The sequence below is a fragment of the Cibotium barometz genome, chromosome 35 (genome assembly GCF_041138505.1).
Source record: "Cibotium barometz isolate CiBa-2024 chromosome 35, ASM4113850v1, whole genome shotgun sequence".
NCBI classification, from domain to species: Eukaryota; Viridiplantae; Streptophyta; class Polypodiopsida; order Cyatheales; family Cibotiaceae; genus Cibotium; species Cibotium barometz.
In genome coordinates, this window is record NC_141080.1 from 3547319 (window position 1) to 3570320 (window position 23002).

At 45.7% G+C, this 23002-nt stretch overlaps 1 protein-coding gene across 4 annotated transcripts in view; it reads left to right on the top strand.

Annotated features, from left to right (window-relative positions):
* Nucleotides 1-20828, top strand: part of LOC147618064 (ATPase complex subunit) — a 75136-nt gene extending 54308 nt beyond the window's left edge. Inside the window, exons 2-7 of one of the 4 annotated variants that reach the window (XM_086775305.1) lie at nt 14194-14234; nt 14558-14621; nt 14788-14976; nt 15166-15237; nt 15377-15552; nt 20492-20828. In XM_086775305.1, coding sequence (XP_086631431.1) covers nt 14194-14234; nt 14558-14621; nt 14788-14976; nt 15166-15237; nt 15377-15552; nt 20492-20684 — 735 coding nt within the window. In that variant the 3' untranslated portion in view covers nt 20685-20828. Of the gene's footprint in view, nt 1-14193; nt 14235-14557; nt 14622-14787; nt 14977-15165; nt 15238-15376; nt 15553-17760; nt 18301-20491 lie in introns of those variants that run through there. The other 3 variants (XM_086775307.1, XM_086775308.1, XM_086775306.1) reach the window with 3 other exon arrangements.
* The last annotated feature ends 2174 nt before the right edge of the window (nt 20829-23002 follow it).

Below are 23002 nucleotides of genomic sequence, written 5' to 3' on the forward strand. Positions count from 1 at the left end.
TGGGTTGTATGTATAAGGTTTTCTCTAAAGTCTTGGCAAACAAATTGCACAAGTTTTTGCCTGACTTGATACACCCTGTTGAGTATGGGTTTATGAAGGGGCGCAATATATTGCATAATATCCTTAATGTTCAAATAGGCATTGATTATGCAAGGAAAACAAAACAGGAGGTGGTGATGGTTCAGCTGGATTTGGAGAAAGCCTTTGATCATGTCAGCTGATCTTTCCTTGGTGAATTGATGCATTCTATGGGTTTTGGGCCACGTATGTCTCATCTGATCTACACTCTTAGCCATGGATCTCAGTCTTGGATTATGATGAATGGAGTTACGTCCCCAGTGTCCCTTACTTGCTCTCTGTGGCAAGGATGTCCGTTGAGCCCTTTGCTATTTGCTTTGGTTACCCATCCCATGCTTACTTTGCTTACTCAGTTGGCTCAGGAGGGGGAGGTGGTTGGACTAACTTTGCCTTCGGTTCAGCAATTGGTGGGTCAAGCACTGACTGATGATTCATTTATGTTTCTTCAAGCCAACAAAGCCAACGTTGAGAGGGCAATGGCAACTTGGTCTTTGTTTGTTGCGAAAGCTTCTGGGTTGTATATAAATACCTAGAAGTTAGCCCTTCTTAGTTGCACAGAGAGAGATTTATAGGAGCTTGGCTGGCAAGTTCATGTTGTGCCGCGTGGGACTATTGTATGTCACTTGGGCTATCCTATTGGGGTGGATGTCACCAACAAACAACTTTTAGAATGGATCTCAGTCCGTATTGGGGATAAGTTTGTGTGCTGGAAGTCTCAGGCATGGCCGTTTCACACTTGGCTGAAAGTGGCACAGGTCATTATGCTAGCTATGCCTTCTTACTTCCTTGGTCTCGAAAGGCTTTGACAGCTCTCACCCGGCCGCTTCGGTTCATGTTGTTGAAAAAGAAAAGCAATAATCCAAGGTTGACTTGGGTTTCATGGAAGCATATTACCACCCCGAAGAGATTGGGAGGGGTAGCTCTGTTGGATGTTTGGGTACACCTTGCCCGTAGGTGGACTTTACTTAAGGCTATGTGTGTTGATTCCCATGGGAAGACCTGGATTGTTGCATCTTGGTGGGATGTTCTAAATGCTTCACAATCTGTGCGTGTATCTGCTTCTCCTGTGTTGGATCATTTGGTTAAATCATGGCAGGAGGTGTTACGGTTCACTTCTAGGAGACCTCCAAATTCTCGTCGAGATGAGAACTCCGTGCTTGCAGAGGTGTTGGCCACCTCTCGTGTGATTACTTGGCCAGAGAAGAATAATTGTAGACGGCAATTCAATCGTATGGTGAGACTGGGTGTTGTGAGGATATCTGATACTTTGTTGCCCGGGCAGCTACAAATGTTATCATTCCGCTGTGCTCGTCATAGATTTCGTGTGCCCCTAGATTACAGGTGTATTTGGTTGCAGTTGCAGCAACAAGTGTAGTCTCTGGGACGCCTTCCCAGGATGGATTCTTCTCATGCATGGGATGATTGGGTGTTGGGTCGCAACACCAGGCTGTTGAAGGCTTGCACTAATGTTGTATATCAGCTTTTCTTCCAAGAGATCCATGGCATCCTCCTCGTGGCAGTGGCTCTTCAAGTTCCAACTACCCGTAGAGAAGGACGACGGGATGGACATGGTGGGATGAGGTCAATCATACCCCATCCCCTCATGGAGGTGGTGCACAACCATGGACATGCAAGCTTTGCCCGTATAGGCGAGTGGGTGGTATTGACAAAGTAATTTTTAAGTGCCGTTCCTACCCTCGTCCCCGTTACCGTCCCTCGTCCCGTCCCCGTTACCGTCCCCCGTCCCTTGTGACTATGGACGGGAACAATTACGGCATCTAGAAGGTTATGATGGAGTCTGTGCTGGAGTCATATGACCTTGCTGATTTCATCGTTATCGGGCTTCCACGGCCGGAAGCAGAGGAAGGGGAGTTACAGTCAACCAGGAAGGACCGCGAGGCACAGGCACAGATGTGGGATCATGTCAACGCCAGGGTCCATTCATTTATCTTCCTCAATTGCACACCGCAAGTAATCAATCACTTAAAGCATATGACGCTGGCCAGAGGCATATGGCAGCACTTGGCTTCTCTTTATAACAGGGTATTGCCCATGAAGAGGATTTCCTTGGTAGTACAGATGCGGGTTATGAACCCTGTAAAGTCGTCGACGATGCGGGAGCACATTAAGAAGCTGCACGCCCTTCAGCAGGAAGTCCTCCAGGTTGGGAAGGAGATATCATCAGAAGATATGGCCATTACTTTGCTGTCCCACTTGCTTGCTCAGTATTCCGCTTTCTACTCTTTGATTACTAGTGGCAGGCTCAGCACCATTACATGGGAGGAGCTTGTGCCCATGGTCTTGGACCAGGAGGAACGATTCACGAACCCTCCTCACAGCGGAGGTTCGGAGGCCTTAATTGGCCAACGGCCGAAAGGCCGGACTTGTTAGAAGTCATCTCCTGTCTAGTTATATACACCAGGGCCTTTGTTGTGGGTGTGCCTGCCCTTATGAGGTGTTTTATCATTTTTCCCCACTCTCCGCATTTTTCCCCTATTTTTTCCTATTTTTCTGTGGCATGGGAGGCAGTCTAGTAGTGGCAGGAGGACCCTGAGCCTGGCCGACTGCATCTGTGACATGGCCGACTGCATTGCATGAGTCGTGTGACTCTTCTGATGTTGGCCGATTGTGATTATTGAGTCGTGGAGGTTCTTGTGGCCAGTCGGCTGCCCTACAGCAGGCCGACTGCTGATGTGGGGGCATATATATAGGCCCCCAGCCCCCATACCATTTTTGTATCATACCTCGGGATTTTCTTGTGTACATAGAGCAGAGTTACACGCCTACATCTCTCTCTCTTGTGCTGTATTTTTTCTGCATGCGTTTTGCTCTTGTGTTCCCAGATCTGGTCATCATCTCCGCTACGTATTCTGACATGGTATCAGAGCCCTAGGCTCTAGATAGTTCTTGGGATTTGTGTGAGCAAGAGGGGGATTGTTGTGTGGCTGATTGGTGGACTGTTTTGGACTGTTCGGGAAGAGGAGAAGCAAGAGGACGGCAGACTGATTTGCTGGACAGCCACTTGCAGGTATTAATTCTCCTTTGTTTCCACCCACCCACCCTTTTCAGAGTACATCCCCGCAATGGCAGATCTATTTGAGATGGCCGAGAGACATGTGAAGATCCCGACACTCCCCACGTTCCCGGTGGACCGTCAGTTGGACTGGAGCAACTACGGCATATGGAAGGTTATGATGGAATCTGTTCTGGAGTCTTACGACCTCGCAGATTTCGTTGTTGTTGGGGTTCCACGACCGGAAGTAGAGGAGAGTTACCGTCAATCCGAAAGGACCGGGAGGCTCAGACACAGATGTGGGATCATGTCAACGCCAGGGTCCGTTCGTTTATCTTTCTCAACTGCACACCGCAGGTAATCAATCATGTAAAGCATATGACGCTGGCCAGAGGTATATGGCAGCATTTGGCCTCTCGTTACAACAGGGTATCGCCCATGAAGAGGATTTCCTTGGAAGTACAGATGCGGGTTATGAGCCCTGCAAAGTCGTCGACGATGCGGGAGCATATTAACAAGCTGCAGGCTCTTCAGCAGGAAGTTCTTCAGGCTGGGAAAGAGATATCGTCAGAGGACATGGCCATAACGTTGCTGTCGCACTTGCCCTCTTCGTACTCAGCATTTTACTCGTCTTTGATTACGAGTGGTAGGCTCAGCACCATCACGTGGGAGGAGCTTGTGCCCATGGTCCTGGACCAGGAGGAACGATTCACGAACCCTCCTCAGGGTGGAGGTTTGGAGGCCTTAACTGGCCAACAGTCGAAAGGCCGTAACACGGGCAAAGGGAAGGCTTCGTCGGAGAAGTCTTCTGAGAAGAAGTCCGTTATTGACCGTGAGAAACTAAAGGCAGAGAGGACCTGTAATGATTGTGGCGAAAGGCCACTATTGGAGGCAGTGTCCCAAGCGGAAGACCGAGAAGGGTGAAGATTCCTCAGCAGCAATCATGAAGACTCCGGCTTTTGTGCACCTGGAGGTGGTGGACACCGATGTTTCATTTTCTTCAGGCAGGGAGGAGATTGGAGGACTCTCCGCAACGGATACTCGGGAGTGGATTCTAGATAGTGGTGCTTCCAGGCACATGACTCCTTCCCGTTCCGGTGTACAGGATCTCTGCAGGCTTTCTGGTCACATTCTTACTGGGGATACATCCACTATTCTAGTTCACAGTGAGGGCAGGATGGAGATAGTTCCCGATGGCAGAGGGGGGAAGCATTTCTCCCAGGTGTTGTATGTTCCGGCACTTGGTTTTCATCTGTTGTCAGTGCATCAGGTTTGCAAGACTGGCGTACGGGTGGAGTTTGATGAGCATTTTGTTGCTCTCTAGGACAAAGCAACAGGCCAAGTGGTTTGGGAAGGCGGAGTGGAGAACGGAGTTTACAAGCTTTCAGCACTCTCTCTCCCAGGTCCTCAGGTTTGTGATGAGTGGCAGTCCGGTAATGGCCACTTAAGTGTGGATACGCTGTAGGTGCAGGCTTTCCGGGACCAGATGGTGGATAGCTTGCCAGTAGTAGATGGCAGCAGTTGGCAGGAACCCAGTACTGATGTTGGTGGTTCTTGTGTTCGTCAGTCAGAGGAAACTGAACAGGTCACTTATGCTCTGATGTCTCGTCGTATTCGGGACAAAGAACCTCCAGTAGATGAGGATGTTCTTTCCACGGGGACCTTTTGGAAAGCCAGGCAGGTGGCAGTTGATTACTTGCAGAAGGAGGTGGTTTCTCCAGGCTTTGTGGTTCCGGATTCAGAGGGGGTGGTTGACAGGTTTCAGAAGGCCTTGCGTGGTCTTCATCAGGTTTCCAGGACTTGTTTTTGCACCGTAACAGGTGTTGATCCTTGTGAGGAGGTTGCCTTGTGATGGCAGCATGTCCCAGTAGGTGGCCGACTGCATGGGTTCATCACCATGAGCTGGCTGACTGTTCATTCAGGTCCACGACCTTTCACTTATGCTGGCCAACTTGATAAAGCTGGCCGATTGATGCAGTTTTGCTGGTCGTGGAGAATACAGTCCCAGTCGGCTGCCCCTTCTACTGGCCGACTGCTCTCTTGGGGCCATATAAAATGGCCCCATAGCCCCCTTGCCATTGTGTCTTGTTTACACTTCGGGATCTTGTGTATATAGAGCAGAGTTACACACTATCTCTCTCCTTCTCTTGTGCTGTCTATTTTCTGCACTCTACTTGCTCTTGTGGTCTCAGATTTGGTTATCATCTCTGTTGCGTATTTTGACAGGCACACCCACAACAAAGGCCTTGGTGTAAATATACAGACAGGAGATGATTGCTAACACCCCCTCTCAGCTCCTGGATGTGGAACAAACCCCAAGGAGCTGGAGTGCCGCTGGAGCAAAGCCTGAGATAGAGACTTCGTGAAGAGGTCCACCGCACTGTCCTCCGTCGAACAGAACTCTAGCAAGATGTCATTAACAACGATCTTTTCACGAACAAAATGCCTTTGGATGACCGTGGGTCCACCAGTGGGAGTCCAGTCCTGCCACCTAACCTCTGCAACCTCACCACCTCACAAGCAGCACCACAAGTAGCCCGATACTCTACCTCTGTCGATGACAAGGCAAAAGATGGCTGCCTCTTATTGCTCCATAAAATAGCTCCTGAGCCAAGGGAAAAATTGTAGCCTGATGTCAAGGTCCTCGTGTCTGGCTCTCCTCCCCAAACTGAGTCACTCCAACCGTGGAGTCTAACTCCATCCATCAATCCCCCTCCTGTGTAAAAGAGTCCAAGATCCTTCGCATGCTGCATGAACCACAAGATACGCAATCCTGCCTCCCAAAGAGTCCTCTGCAAACATGAGCCCAACAGCCTCATCAGGAAGCTCGCGTCCAATCTGGTAATCAGCAACCAAATCAATGAACCATTCTGCTTCCGAGTCAAGGAGGCATCATACTGCTCACAAGGATCAACAACTGTTACGGTGGGATGCCAAGTCTTGGAAACCCGCTGAAGACCACTCGAGGCCTTCGGAAACCTGTAACCAACCCCCTCTGAATCCGGAACCACAAAGCCTGGAGAATGTGCAACATCCACCTCCACTTGCAAGTAATCAACTGCCACTTGCCTGGCCTTCCAATAGGTTCCCGTGGAAAGAACTTCCTCATCTACAGGAGTTTCTTTGTCCCGAATGCTACGAGACATCAGAGCATAGGTTACCTGTAAAGTTTCCTCTGACTGACGAACACAAGAACTACCAACATTTGTACTGGAAAGTTTCTGCCAACTGCTGCCATCATCTGGCAAGCCATCCACCATTTGTTCCAGGAAAGCCTGCACCTGCAGCGTATCCACACTTAAGTGGCCATTACCAGACTACCACTCATCACAAATCTGAGGACCAGGGAGAGAGAGTGCTGAAAGCTTGTAAACTCCGTTCTCCTTTCCGCCTTCCCAAACTACCTGGCCTGTTGTCTTGTCTTGGAGAGCAACAAAATGCTCATCAAACTCCACCCGTACGCCAGTCTTGCAAACCTGATGCACTGACAACAGATGAAAACCAAGTGATGGAACAGACAACACTTGGGAGGAATGCTTCCCCCCTCTGCCATCGGGAACTATCTCCAACCTGCCCTCACTGTGAACTAGGATAGTGGATGTATCCCCAGTAAGAATGTGACCAGAATACCTGCTGAGATCCTCTAAATCTGAACGGGAAGGAGTCATGTGCCTGGAAGCACCACTGTCTAGAATCCACTCCTGAGTATCCGTAGCGGAGAGTCCTCCAACCTCCTCCTTGCCCAAAGAAAATGAAACATCGGTGTCCATCACCTCCAGGTGCACAAAAGCTGGAGTCTTCACGGTTGATGCTGAGGATTCTGCACCCTTCTCAGTGCTCCGCTTGGGACACTGTCGCCAATAGTGTTCTTTCTCGCCACAATCATTACAGGTCCTCTCTACCTTCAGTTTCTCGCGGTCTGAGTTGGACATCTTCTCAGAAGACTTCTCCGATGAAGCCTTCCCTTTGCCCTTGTTGTTACGGCCTTTCGACCGCTGGCCAGTTAAGGCCTCCGAACCTCCGCCCTGTGGAGGGTTCAAGAATCTTTCCTCCGGGTCCAAGACCATGGGCACAAGCTCCTTCTATGTGATGGTGCTGAGCCTGCCAAACTGGTAATCAAAGAAGAGTAAAATGCTGAGTACTGAGAGGGCAAATGCGATAGCAAGGTAATAGCCATATCCTCCGATGATCTCTTTCCCAGCGTGGAGAATTTCCTGCTAAAGAGCCTGCAGCTTGTTGATGTGCTTCCGCATCGTTGATGACTTTGCAAGATTCATCACCCGCATCTGTACTTCCAAGGAGATCCTCTTTATGGGCGATACCCTGTTGTAAAGAGAAGCCAAATGCTGCCATATACCTCTGGCCAGCGTCATATGCTTGATATGATTGATTACCTGTGGTGTGCAATTGAGGAAAATGAAAGAACGGACCCTAGCATTGACACGATCCCACAACTATGCCTGTGCCTCGCGTTCCTTCCGAATCGAGGGTAACTCCCCTTCCTCTAACTCCGGCTGTGGAACCCAAACAACAATGAAATTAGCAAGGTCGTAAGACTCCAAAACAGATTCCATCATTACCTTCCATATGCCATAGTTGTTCCCGTCCAAGTGACGGTCCACTGGGAACGTGGGGAGTGTCGGGATCTTCACATGCTTCTCAGCCATCTCAAGTAAATCTACCATTGCGGGTGTTGGGGTAAAGGCACTATGCCCACCCTTATAGTGTGTACAAGCCCATAAGTTATAGTACATAGTACACTTAGTACTTTTAATGTACTACGTGCACTATGTGTACTAGTGCAATATACATGTGTGATAGGGGAGTCACACACTCATTCTTGATGAGTTGACTTATCCCCACAACTCTCTCTCTCTCTCTCTCTCCCTTGTTTCTCTGTGTATGTCTCCCACATGAACTCTAACCCTAATTCTCTCTCCCATTCAACTGGTATCAGAGCCTGAACTTCCAACAATGGTGATGGGGATGATGCCTTGAGCTTCTTCTGCGTTTTCTGCAAGAGGTCAGCAGATTTCTGTGAGACGTGCAGTGAATGTGCGTGTAGTGAGTGAGTGAGGCCGAAGCAGTGCTGCCCTCAGATCTCCCAGGCGCAGGTGGAGAAGAAGGCGAAGGCAGGGGTGTCAGCGCTGGGCAGCACACGTCCATACATTGGGCGACCAGCAGAGTTGAGTCCTACGAGGCGAAGCGCAAATACACGAGCGTTGGGCGTAGGTTGGCTGCTGGGCGTGAGCGAGTACCCGTAGCGAACCGTTAGTGCGAAAGGGAGGCAGGCGAGCGTGGAGCTTTTCGTGCATAGCAGGAGAAGTCGGCCGCCGTGCGTGAGTTCCAATCGGTAGCTGCAGCTCGTCACGGAGCCGTGCATCCATTCTACTTCCCCGTAACGCCGTGTAACGTTGGCTCTGGTTGGCTCGCTTCTTCAGCCAACACGATGTGTATCGGCCATCGCTGCCTGCTGAGGTAGCCTACACGTCACCGCTGCCTGGTGGAGTGAGAGAGGCCGCCTACACGTTGCCCTCCAATACTGGATGCAGCCCAGAAGCTGGGTATAGAGGAGTCCTTCACCAGAACAGCAGCAGCAACTCCCGATTCAGCAACATCAACAAGAAGCGCCCCCCCCTTTTTGCAACAGCATCAATTCAAAGAAATTCAGCCTGCAAATCAGAGAAAAATCAGAAAATTACTTGAGGTATTTGCTTCAATTTTTTGGAATTTGCATGTCCAATTTGCAATTGAGCAGGTACAATCATCAATTGAGCAGGTCAGGTGCCAAATTGCTCAAATTTTGAGCAAAATTGGCAAAATTGGGTGACATTGGTCACAATCAGGATCAATTTGCAGGAAATTGGATGTCGAAATTTGGGGCTTTTGATGTAATTGTGCAATTAAGCATTCATACATGCAGTATGATGTGAGAAATCGCACATTCGGGCAAAATTGCAGCAAATTGCAGTGCAAATCAAGGGGCTTTTGTGCCGATTGGATTGATTTGCATGCAGGCAATCGCATTTGATGCCTTACAAGCACTCAATGTGCCTGTAAATCAAGGGGCTTTCATGTATTGGATGTATATGTGACCAAGGGGAAGCACTGTGAAGACTCTGGATGCCTTCATGTGCGTCAATGTACCATGTATGATCAGCAATTGATCTTAAATCAAGGGGCTTTTCAAGATTTTATGCTTGTTGAGCTCGGCAAAGCAGCAGGCAAGACTTTTATGCCTTGAATCCTCAGAAATCAGCTTGTAGTCAAGGGGCTTTTGCCCAATTTTTGTTCGGGACTGTTGTATGCAGTGTTCGGGACTGTAAAAGTCTGATTTCCACTCATTTGGACAGCCAGGAGAGCATTTATTGCTACTGTACCTGCTGGTACAGATTTGGCACAGCTTTGTGCAAGTTTTGGCATGGCTGTACACTGATTTGAGTGAGGAAAAGGTTCAATTTCAGCTTCTGTACTTGCCGGTACAGGTTTGGTACATCATTGGTGAGCACTTAGTACTGCTGTACAGTACTTTGGAAGGGGAACAGAGCACATTTAAGGTGCTGTCCTAAATCTGCAGCAACCAGATTTTGGTGATTTCATCACATACAGTGGGAGAAAAGTTGCATTTGTGCTTCCGCAGTGGGAGATAAAGCTTGGGAGAATAATTGTGAGCACTTTGTGTGCTTTTGGTGCAGTGTTTGCACATTTTGCAGGGAGTCAGGCATTGACAGGTTGCTTATTGCTATGGCAACCACAGGTGAGAGCTCTTCATTGCTTCACATCAAGAAGCTTGAAGGCTCACATAACTATGATATTTGGCAAACCCAGTGCTATAATGTGTTGCTCCAGAAGAAGCAGCACAAGCCTATCAAAGAAAGGGGTGTAAAGCCCGCTTCTCTTACTGCTGAAGAGTGGGAAGATATGGATGAGCTGGCAAGATCTACTATCATGTTATCTGTGTCAGACTCTTTACTTTTCAGCATTCGTGAAGAGAAGACAGCTTGGGGAATGTGGCAGAGATTGCAGGACTTGGTATGCCCAGCAAAGTGCCTCAAGCAAAGTGTATTGGTTGAAGAAACTCATAGGTCTTCAGATGAAGGAAGGGGCGTCTATGGCAGCCCATCTAAATGAGTTTAATGGTATTGTCAGCCAAGTTATAAATCAAAAGTTGGCAATGGACGATGAGTTCAAAGCCACTTTTCTGTTATGCACTTTGCCAGAGAGTTGGGACACATTCAGGACAGCCACTAGCAATTCGAATGCTATGCTGTCATATGCAGATGTTGAGGGTGCTCTTCTTCAAGAAGAGATGAACAGGAAAAACAACTCTGTTGGAAAGTCCAATGCAATGAATGCACGTGGGAGATCCCAGCAAAGGGGTAAAAGCCAAGAACGGGGAAGGAGCAAGTCCCGCTCCAAAAAGGACTTGGAATGCCATTATTGTGGCAAGAAGGGACACATCAAAAAGCAATGCTACAAATGGAAAAATGATCAAAAGGAAAAGGGAAAAGGCAAAGACAAAGACAAAGATGAAGCCAAAGATGTAAAGCCAAAGGGCAAAAGTGGAGTCAAGATTGAAGAAATCAATGTGTCACATGCAGGTGACAGGGAGGATGAGGTCCTATTTACGTCTTCACTTGATGCCCATTCACTTCTTACAGGTGGTCATGGTATGCACTCATGGATCATTGATTCAGGTGCCTCCTTTCATGTCACAGATTACAGAGACTTATTTGTCAGGTATACTGCTGGCAATGAAGGAGTAGTTTATTTGGGTGATAACCATGTATGCAAGATTCTTGGCAGAGGTGATGTGAGGCTTGTATTTTCAGATGGCTCACAGCTTATGCTCCATGATGTCAGGCATGTGCCTGAGATCAAGAAGAACCTGCTTTCTACTGGACAGCTTGATGATGCTGATTATGTTACCACATTTGGTCGTGGAAAGTGGAAAATTAGTAAGGGCTCACTGGTTGTTGCCAGAGGCTCTAAGGTGGACACTCTTTACTTCATGCATGCAGGTGTTTGTCACCATGCTAATGTAAATGCAACCGAGCTGCCGGAAATCTCTATGTGGCATAGCCGGTTGGGACACATGAGTGTCAAAGGAATGGAGCAATTGTCTCGTTTGGGTTACTTGCCTTCTCTAAAGTTTTCAAGTTTTCAGTTTTGTGAGCATTGTATATATGGCAGGCAACTCCAGTGTCCCCACAAGAAAGCTCTTGGACAGAAAGATGCTCAGTTAGAGCTTGTGCATACAGATGTATGTGAGATGCCTCAGCTTTCTTTGGGAGGGGCAAAATATTTTGTGTCTTTTATTGATGATGCCACACGTAAGGTGTGGGTCTATCCTCTTCGTTTGAAGAGTGATACATTCTCAGTGTTTCAGAAGTTTGTTGCTCTTGTTGAGAATCAAACTGGCAAAACACTGAAGGCTTTGCGTTCCGACAATGGTGGAGAGTATATGTCCAAACAGTTTCAGGACTTTTGTGATCAAGAGGGAGCTCTCTACTCCTTATGATCCTCCACAAAACGGGACAGCAGAGAGGATGAACAGGACCATTCAGGAGAAGGTCCGTTCTATGTTGTCACATGCTGCGTTACCTCATGGTTTTTGGGCTGAAGCTGTTATGACAGCGTACATCTTATAAACAGGTCACCTAACACGAGGCTTGGTGGGAAAGTGCGAGAGGAAGTATGGACATGGAAGCCTCCGTCATACAAGCACTTGAGAGTGTTTGGTTGCGTTGCGTACGTGCACATACGCAGGGAAATGCGCACCAAACTTGATCCTAAGTCTCACAAATGCATATTCCTAGGATATGGTGACAGAGGTGAAATGGGGTATAGACTTTGGGATCCCGTGAATAGAAAGATTATACGCAGCAATGATGTCATTTTTGATGAAACATGCATGTATAAGGAGCCTGCAAGGCAACAGGAGCCTGGCAGAGTTATCTTTGATGATGATGGACATCATGGACAACAACCAAGGGCTGTAAATCAGCCATTACAGCAGCAAAACCAGTCCTTAAATGGTGCTGAAAATGGTCCAAATGGACAGCCAGAGATGGCAGAAGATATCCCTATGGATATACCACAGTTAGAGGAGATACCGGGCATGATTTTTCAGCCTTATGGCATGGAACAGGAGCCACCAATAGGTGATATGCAGGCTGGACAGCAACCTACAAATGATGGTCATTGGGTACGGAGGTCCACAAACCACTCCAGAGCCCCTGACAGGTTTGTTCCAGGGGTTGACTACTTGATGCTCACTCACTGTGGGGAGCCCTCATGTTATAAGGAGGCTTTACAGAGGGCAGACAAGGCTCTTTGGGAGCGTGCCATGAAGTCAGAGATGGATTCTCTGCACAAAAATGGAACATGGAAGTTGGTGCATTTGCCTGCAGGCAAGAAGGTTTTGCCTTGCAAGTGGGTTTACAGGCTCAAAGTTGCACCAGATGCTAAGCCAAGATACAAAGCCAGGTTAGTGGCTAAGGGCTTCAAGCAGGAATATGGTGTGGACTTTGATGAGATCTTCTCTCCAGTGGTCAAAATGACCACACTTAGAGCTGTGTTGATCTGGACTTGATTCAGATGGATGTGAAGACTGCTTTTCTTCACGGTGATCTCCATGAGGAGATATATATGCAACAGCCAGAGGGTTATGCAATGAGTGGAAAGGAGAAGCTTGTATGCAAGCTGAAAAAGAGTCTTTATGGGCTCAAACAGGCACCAAGAGAATGGTATCATAAATTTGATACATTCATGAAATCCCAGAAATTCAGGAGAAGTGACATAGATCACTGCTTGTACACCAAGAAAGCTTTGGATGGCAGTCTATTGATCCTCATCTTGTATGTTGATGATATGTTGATTGCCGGGAAATCTCGTAAGGAGATGGATACCTTGAAGCAGAGGCTGCATCAAACCTTTGATATGAAGGATTTAGGTGATGCAAATCACATTTTGGGTATGCGGATACTTCGGGACAGAAATCAGCATGTGTTGTATTTGTCTCAGAAGGAATACATTGGCAAAGTTTTGCAGAGGTTCAATATGGACGGGGGGAAGAAGACTAGTACTCCTTTGCCTCCATATGTGAAACTTAGTGCTATGGACAGCCCACAATCAGATAGTGGCAAGGCTGATATGGCCAAGATTCCGTATGCTTCAGCTTGTGGCAGTCTCATGTATGCCATGGTTGCTACTAGGCCGGACATTGCATTTGCAGTGGGAGTGGTTTCTAGATACATGGCCAACCCTGGCAAGAAGCATTGGGAAGCAGTGAAAGGTGTCATGAGATACCTGAAGGGCACACAGGATATGTGCATTTGTTTTGGCAAACAGGATGCATTAGTGCATGGTTACACGGATTCGGATTATGCCGGTCATCCAGATAACCGGAAGTCTACTACCGGTTATGTGTTTACATTCACAGGAGGTGCTGTGTCATGGATATCTAGGATGCAGAAGTGCACTGCCTTATCTACTACAGAGGCCGAGTATATTGCAGCCACAGTGGCTTGCAAGGAGGCATTATGGCTATCTCGGTTAGTGGTTGATTTGGGTTACATCTTTGATTCACAATCAGGGGTGAAAGGTCATGTCCAATGTGTTCTTAGTCTATTGCTTTGGCAAGTTCTTCTTTGATTGATGCACATGTTATCACCAGGGCACAAGCTGACCCTTGGTTACATGCTCTTCGTACGGTGGGCATGCCTCATGTGGCCTTTTAGTGTGTGTAGTGTGACGGCCTCTATGTACATGTTTGTATAGCTGGTCATGCGACCTTTGCTTTGTATTACATTTTCGTAATCTAATCAACCAACCATTACAAAAAAAAAAAGAAAAAAGAAAAAAGCAAAAAGAGACATGCGTAAACTCAATTTTACACAAATACATGCACAAAGGCTGCGGTTAATAAAAAATATCACTTAATGTGCTTGAATAGTAGGCATTTTGATAGGTTTAGAAAAAGATTTGTTTAAAGGTTTTAAATAGGTTTTTTTTTGAATCCTTGAAGCAGTATTTTTGCTGATAATACTGGTCCAAGTAGCTAATTACTCAAAATTTTCTTTTTTTGTATGATGATGCAGATCTTCAGCAGGGAAGCAGTTGAAAAGGAGCGCCTAAGGCTGTAATTTGCACAATTCTTTACTCTACATAATAGCGAGCATCATGTCATGTTTGCATGGTTTGCTTATAACTCATGGATGTGATATCATGTGCACATTGGGCAATGACTCACATTGTGTTGGTCAATTTCCTACATTGCATGCGGTCATGGCCCACTGTCCACATTACATCAGGTCATGACTCACAGGTCAAAACTCACAGTTATGCAAGAATTTCATGTTGCATGATACTGTTTCATAGTTTCCATTATTGTGGTCAGCTTTTATGGATTTTATGATTTCTTTATTTACAGCATGCCAACCTTTTGTTTGTGTATTAGTGCAGGGCAGATGAGCTCAACCGTGGATATTTTGACGACTATCGTGACCTGAAGAAGCATGGTGGCAAGGTTAGCTTGCAAAGATGGTTTTTATAGAAAGCCTGCTCTCTTATGCAGCTTATAAGACTGAGGAGAGGCATGATTTCCATTAAATAGATGCATGCATTGTCTAGTGTTGTGGTTTGCGCTATTCATGAGTTGCTAAGGTTGTGTGTGCTGCTACCTGTAAATGCAGTTGGCAACCGCAAGTCAATCTTTGCTTCCCATAGCTGCTTCAGTTGAGTTCCCCACTCTTCCAGTGAAGATGGCAAGCGGAAAGCACTTTACGCTTCCGTCTGGACAAAACCTTCATAATGAAACAACAGAAACTTTGACAAGTATGCCAGCCACACTAGTGTGCTTAGCCTTTCGAGGAAATGGACAGGTACTTTGTGCTGGAGGCTTTTCTATCCGAAGTTCTGAACACTAGATATATGTTGTCACTTTATTGCAATTGGTTTCGAAGAGACCAATTTTCGGTTATCTGTTAGATAAGCTTGTGTTGACACAAGCTTTTTGTAATCAACCTGGATTAGCTTGCCTTGATGCGACCTTTTTGGGTTTTGATATGCAGGCTCTTATCAAGTCATGGATCTTGCCGTTTGTCAACTCTTTCAAGGCCGTGAGCAATGTCCGTATATACGAGGTAAGCTACAAGCAATTCCTTGATACTCGTCTCAGCACTGAGTTAAAACTTAACACAGAAGAGAGAAGTTACACATGATCTTTTAGTAGGGACCCTTTTTAAAACCTATGTACTAAGAAACAATTCTTTGTTGTCGCAGGTTTCTTACATTGATTCATGGTTTCTTTCTCTGGCACCAGTGCGTTATTTGCTTCTTCGATCCATGCGGCCTAAAGAAAAGGTGGGTCAGGATGATGAGATGAAGCAAGTTGTGTATGCCTTTGGAGATTCTTATGATTTCCGAAAAGCTCTCCATATCACAAACCTATTGACTGGGTATGTATGATGTAGAGAAGGGGGCTCTCCTCTTTGAAGGTTTCTTTTTACTTAATTTTGAAAGTCCCTTGACATTTTCTTTGATTTGCTCGCGATAGATTTTGTGTGAGAGAGAATGAAAGAAAGTTATATTAACGTCTACGGAAGACCCCAAGGGTCTATGAGACCATAAGTTATACAATGGTACCATGGATATACTAAGCCATGGAAGAACTGAATAGGAAATGAAAGAAAAATGGAAAAAAAACCAGTGTGTGTATACATCCAGATAGCAGATGATTACCTATGATGCCTCATCAGCCAGTACCAATCTCAGGGCACAAAGAGGGTCAGGCCTCTGTGATGGGAACATGACATGTCGGGGGCGTCTGTCTTGTAGAATGGATCAAGCTCTCTCGCTAAGAACTCCTCTGGGTCACCGAGCATGAGAGAGAGAGAGAGATTAACGTCTCCAAAAAAGGACCCAGAGGGTCTATGAAACCAAAAAGGTAGTACAAGATATCCAACGGAGATCCTGGATCTGCAGCTGCCAGGTGGAGGGATGTAGCCTCAGAAATCTGGGGTGTCCAGCTCTCAGAAGGGATTGCACACGCTCAGTAGTGACACACTGTGTACGTGGTGCCAGAGGATCATGTGTCCATGTAGGCCGTCGTGGATGTGGCTAGTCTCGTTGCTGCTCCTGTCGGGCCACGATAGTCGGTGGCTGACCCAAAGAAATCTGTGATGGAGGTCTGGGAGGTGCCTCATTGACATATTCTCTTGAAGTGCTGTCTAAGCCTGAGCTTTCTGTGACAGTAAAGTTTCAGTAAATACATGCCTAAACATCTTTGGTCATCATACTGCATGACCCATAAGAGGGAATCCTTCCCAGAGGAGAGAATGAAATCTCCCTTGGATCTCATAGTAGGGTGGGCATCGAAACAACTTGTGCTTCTCGTTCTCCACCTCACCAGTGGTGCATACCCTGCATACACGTGCATCTCATGAAATGCCCTCAGCTCAGCAAGACTCAACCCTAAGGCAATGTGAAGATACCTTGGCCAAAAGCTATCTGCATGGCATGCGACATGTGCATCTGTAAGTAGCCTGGCCCTCAATGACCCATTCTCAGAAAATGTTCTCTAAAACTGAGGTCTCACGGTGAGCTCTGGTGGGGACACCCATGTCCGGCTCATGTGGAGCCCTAGCAAGTCCAGCCGTATAAGACGGTCGATCTCTTGCTGTGAGAGATCCGAAAACAGAGAGAGAAAGAAAGAAAGTTATATTAACGTCTACAAAAGTCCAAAATGACCTATGAGACCAAAAGGATTACATCATGTCCATGGAATACATCATCATGGGTACTAAAATGAAAGAAAATGACAAAGCCAAAATGCTAACGCTGAGATGCTAGGGCTGATCCATGAGGCTCACATATCATCCTAAGATAGCCCACATGGGGTGCCGTAACATGGCACTCAGAGTGGTAAAGCTGAACCGGCGTGAGGAAGGCCTGTGATGGTGTAAGACGATGGCCCTGATCCTCCTACGGTGGCACGGGCATGGGCAGGGGCCACTGGGTCAAGGTTGTCGACCTCTGCATAGCTCAGTGGCTCTGTCGAGTGTCACTCCTTTGGGTCGGGCTCCTACTGTCAGAGTCACGCAGCAGCAGCACGCATACCACACTAAAGCACCACACCCTATATATGGCTCTTCGACTTCCCATGCTCTTGCATATGGGATAATAATCCACCACTTCTAGTCGTGCGATAACCCGAGAGTAGCTACGAGAATTGCCACCTCCAACACCCTCCTTCAATTCGAGCACCTCGATCAAACAGAGGTTAAGACCGCCTAGGATCCCATAGGCCGAGCTCTGATACCATGACAGAGTCATGCAGCAGCAGCACGCATACCACACTAGGGCACTGAGCAACGTCGGTGGCTAGGCTCCCATCTCCTTTCCGTTGCTCCCCCAAAAACCCGGCCGGAGGAGATATCTATGACAAGGTGCCACCACACCCTATATATGGCTCTTCGACTTCCCATGCTCTTGCATATGGGATAATCCACCACAACTTCTAGTCATGCGATAACCCAAGAGTAGCTACGAGAATTGCCACCTCCAACACCTACATCAGCCTGGGGTCTAGGTAGGGTGGGTGGGGGGAGAGAGAGAGAGAGAGAGAGAGAGAGAGAGGAGATTAAGTTTGGTTATTTGTTTCTCAGATACATCTTTCTACTAGATAAACAAGGAAGAGTCAGGTGGCGAGCCTATGGGCAATCCACTGATGAGGAGGTGTCATCGATGATCTCCTGCACGCACAAGCTTCTAGATGAACAAAAGGAGATTGCTTGATGGAGTACTCAAATGTAGCTTCCTTAGGTGCACATCAACAAAAAAGGCGTCAGAATTAGAAGGGTTAGTCTATCAGCAAGGACTGCAGATATTTTTGCATGTGTGTGCGTGTTTGTGAGCTTTCAACTGAGAGAAGTGTAATATGGCGACCAGTTTTTTTTGTGGGCGGTGGGTCTTTTGCTTGACTTAAGGGCCTCATGGCTTGTTTGGGATCTCAAAGTCAGGAGTTTCAGACTGGTCAGGTTAGAGGATAAACTAACTGAAGTAAGGTCTTTTTAATGAGTACTTAATAATACCTGTATATCCATTGGGAGATTTAATGATGTAAGGCTCATCTGACAACTTGTCCTGGTGATGTCTGCAACATGGCCTTTATATGACGACAAATCAGAAACTGTTATTAGTGGAGACATGATGGTGTGCACGTGTGCTTTAGTGCATGAGTCACAATCACTGCTTCTATTGCTGTCTTATTTATAGGAAAAACACCTTAGTCAAATGTGTCACTAAGCATCAATCCCATACAAATACTTTGACCCCCATACAACTGCTTCTATTGATGTCTTATTTATAGAAAAAACACCTCAGTCAAATGTGTCACTAAGCATCAATCCCATACAAATACTTTGACCTCCATACAGCTGCATGTAATTTGACCATGGGGCTTTTAAGACTTAACAGATGATTAAGCCCTTTCAGTAAGGAACAAGCTGCAAGCGAAATGAGCAGAGGAAAGCATAGGGTGAAAATGCTCACATGTTGGAAATTGAAATTAGCCCAGAAAGTTGGAGGAAATGCCAGGTTTCAGCATGGTTGGGCAGTCCAGAATCCCTCAAATCAGGTGCTTGCAATTAATGGGTGCTGGGCATGTATGGCAGATTATAGGGCATTAGATTAGAAAACCCTTTGTGTAGGGCTTGGGGGCCAGGTATTGTATTTTCTGAGCATCATTGGTCTTTAAGGGATGCTGGACAAAACTAACATCAAAGAAAAAGTCAAGCGATATCAAGGATGCTGAAGAGCTGTTGCGATTCAATAGACTTGCACATGCATAGGTGTGCCAACTTCCTAGTAATCATCCTATCCTGAGAGCTAAACACCATACATGAGTGCATGCTTTAACTAACTATAGGTCACATTTGCACTAGCCCAACTATAGGTATGGCTCTGGGCGAGTCTTGAGCATTGTAGAGTTGATTTTAGCGTACTCATTGAACGTGAATAATTCTTCTTCTTAGACCACTTTGCTCTCTAGCAGCATCCCATACCACATGATAGCTATTGTAGGGTTTGACAATACATAACCTCATGGCCTACCCTAAGTCCTAGACCTATACATTGACATGCTCTACCTACTTACATGCAACACACTTGCTTACATAGGCCCCTCAATATACTATACTTTTATGGAAATTTTGTAATCCTATGAAATCATGCTAAGAATGTAGCATGCTTCACCATGCCATTTCATGGTTAAATTATGTGAGAGTGCTCTTTAAGGCCTTAAGGCTTTTTTGTCATTTGCTGGTTTCCAACACATAAAATACTCGTTCCATGTGATGTTTTGGAGAGGTCTTTCATGTTTGGTTCAAATTTTTGGTTTCAACCAACTTATCTACTAATGCCTGAGCTTCTCCCTCATGCAAATTTTGCTTGAACTGGGAATGGTGACCCTTAACCCCTTAAGGGGTGGGAGTTGATAATCTACATCATTGATCACATGAAAAGGTTTGAAAAAAGTAAATACCTTTTAGGTAACTCGTAGTAATAAATGTTAGGAGTGACCATGAGTTTTCTTAGCTTAAGATCATATGAAATTAACTAGTAGCATGTGTAGCTTGATATCCCATCTTTGGGTCAATAATGTGTAGCTAGTAGCTCTGTGTGCTTAAGTGAAACATATGTTTGATCAATTATTTCTAAAGTATATTCCAAACGAAAATTTAGGCTAGTTTATAATTTAACAAATATGAACAACCAATAGTTACCGGTGAACCTCCTATCTATATCACTCAAAGTAACTTTAAATAAACCACTAAACCTTAAGAGTTGTTTTTAGTCAAGCCTAATGCTATTTTAAAAGTAGTGAATCGACTTTATAACCACCCAAATAGAATCAATGTTCTTACGTGACTTCCATAAAATTTACAAGATTCAATAATATTATTTTCTCTTACTATGAATCTCCAATGTATCTACGATTGTGCAAAACCTATAGTTTCAAGTACAAAAGGGTTTTGGAATGGATGAAAAAAAAATCCTCAAAATCAAATAAGCACAATCTTTGTTTACCTCTAAAATTTATCTTGACCATATCACAATATCACAAGTGCCTTCATGTTAGTAGTTGTTTACTCTAGGACCTACCACACTTTGGGCAATTCATATTTTTGGTCAACCCAAAGATAAAGTTTTTGGAACTTTTTATTTCCCTCCCTTGTTCATGCAAGGAGCTTACTATAGATAATACAACCAATTGAAAATGTTTTTTTCAATCCCCAAGGTGGTAGCCTAGTGGATAAGACTTTGGATTTTTGATGGGAGATCTTGGGTTCAAATCCGCTTGGGGATATCTTATACTAAGAGTGTGTTCGCGTGCAGTGGGCACGTAGGCAACCATCCGAACACCTTAGACCGGCATCGTTTGATCGTCATGGCGCTTACTTCCACCTTTCTCTCCGGTGATCTTACGGCAACACTAGTGTGCAATGGTTGCCTTTCAAGCTCACGTTGTGGATTAGGGATGATGGTTGCCATGGACATCAAAGATTGTGACTCAACTTGCGACACCTAGTTCTACCAAAGATGGGTAGGGTGTTCACTCCAATTGGCCAAGCGACTAACTTATCAAGTTTGTTCCATTACTTATAAAGTGACCAATATTTGGAAGGGTGGTATCTTGTGTGTGTGTGTGTGTGGGGTTAGTATGGTGTGTGTTTAGCCGAGTGAAATTCCTGTGTGTGACTAGGAATGGAATAAGACTTCATGAAAAAGAAGAAGCTATTTTCACCTTTTATGAATCCTTTTATTGTAATTTCACTCTAAACTAAAACCAATCTTTGCCTCCCAATGGTAGTGCCTTCACAAGGTTCAGATCTATCTAATTTCTAGGGAGGGAAGTGATGGCATGCAATTTTAGTACCAATCCTTCCCCCCCCAAAAAAAAGGAGAAAAAAAAGTTAATCTTTGTTTATCTCTAAAACTTATCTTCTATATCACAAGCGCGTTGCCTTCATGTCAGTAGTTTGTTGTTTGCCTTCATGTTGGTAGTTTGTTTTACCATGCCCCCTCTTGGAAGATGTTACCAACAATGCGAAGGCTTGAACATCAAAATGTTAGATAAGCATGTAATCCTTATTTCGTATATGCAATACACATTTAATTAACGATCGCTTTGCGAGACCCTCGCCCTCTTGTTTGAGAGAGAACCGGCATGGCACACCCGCAAGCTTGCCCTCCTGCGTGTGACAGAGAGATAAAAGAGAGCATGAGAGAGATATGCTTGGCCTCCTATGTGCAACACAGAGAAAGAGAGAGCATGAGAGGTCCGTCTGCCCTCCTATGTGAGCGAGGAGCCTTCTTCTATGTGCAAAATTTAGCTGCCCTCCTCTACCCTCCTATATATATATATATATATATATATATATATATATATATATATATATAGAGAGAGAGAGAGAGAGAGAGAGAGAGAGAGAGAGAATGCCTACTAAAGACCCAAAGGGCCTATGAGATCCGAAAGCTCCATAACGTCAAGGTGACAAGAAAAAAGTAAATGTAAAAAATAGTTACCTCGGGAGAATAAAAAAGGCCAACCTACTATGTGTACAATACAATACGCAACCAAAGAACTTCATGTGTCTAGACTCATACGGTGTCCTACTTCGAGTCCATGGCCTAGTATGCATTCCTTGTGGTACTTATGGTGATGCCTCTCTGTGGTGTCATTGAGGCAAATCTCGAATCTAGAGTTGGTGGTTTGAAGGTCCAAGTCTTTGGGGTTGGTGGTTTGAAGGTCCAAGTCTTTGGGGTTGGGGTTATTCGGCTCTCTGGAGGACTTGTGCTCTCTCTTGGAGGGCTCCACAAGTGTTGGGTGCCAGCATGTTGGGGGCTTGGGGGGTGCTCAGTTTATGGGGTTGCTTGGCTTTGTCCTACTCCATTTATCTTAATAGATTTGGTGTGGGCTGAGTGTGAGGCTCTTTGGTGAGGGCCAAAGAAGCTTGTATGATAGTTCTCTATGGAGTGTCCCACCTGTTGGATTGTTGCCTTAGTAGTTTGTATATGCGGTGCATTAGCTTTTATATGATAGTCTAAGTCATCTCTGACTCTTGTGCATCACCCATGGAAAAGTCTCGAATCCCTCTCTCAAGAGACAATGCTAGCATCTGTGAATCTTGTAGTAAAATGGGCATCTAAGAATGTAGAGATCCTTTGACTTTATCTAACTATTGCTACATAGCCTACAATCGTGTCTATCTCATGGGATGGCCTATGGTCCCCCTGTTTTTTAATCCAAAAGGCAATTTGACAACACAATCAATCGACCAATGTTAATGTTCATGTCAAAGGACACGTACTAGTGGAGATGACTAGGCCTCTTAATGAATCCATCCCCAGTGAGTCTCATGTCATAGGACACGTACTGGTGGAGATGACTAGGCCTCTTAATGAATCCATCCCCAGTGAGTGAATTTTGTCTATGGTGCTAGAGATTTTGAGAACGCTCTAGTCCTACATGGAGATGGCTAGGCCTCTCACAATGAATCCATCCCTAGTGAGTCTGAGGAAACTTTCATAAAGGGAGAGTCCAAGCTATACTCAAAACCCATGTTACTTAAACCAATTGGTGGCGCATGCATACTATAATTACTATCACTCCCTTGTTGTAAGCGGCTAAGCCAACCATGGGAGGCAATCTCCATAAAGTGCGTAGACATGTTGTATGTGTGATGGTTTGGAATATGACATCTATGACAAGAGGAACTGAACCAAACTTGGTTGATATGATGGCTAATGATACGGTAAAGCATCATAACCTTCAATCTCTCCACTATTGGTTAGTCCTCCTCTCCCAAATCTGGTCTCACTAAAAAGCCACCCCAAGATCTCTAT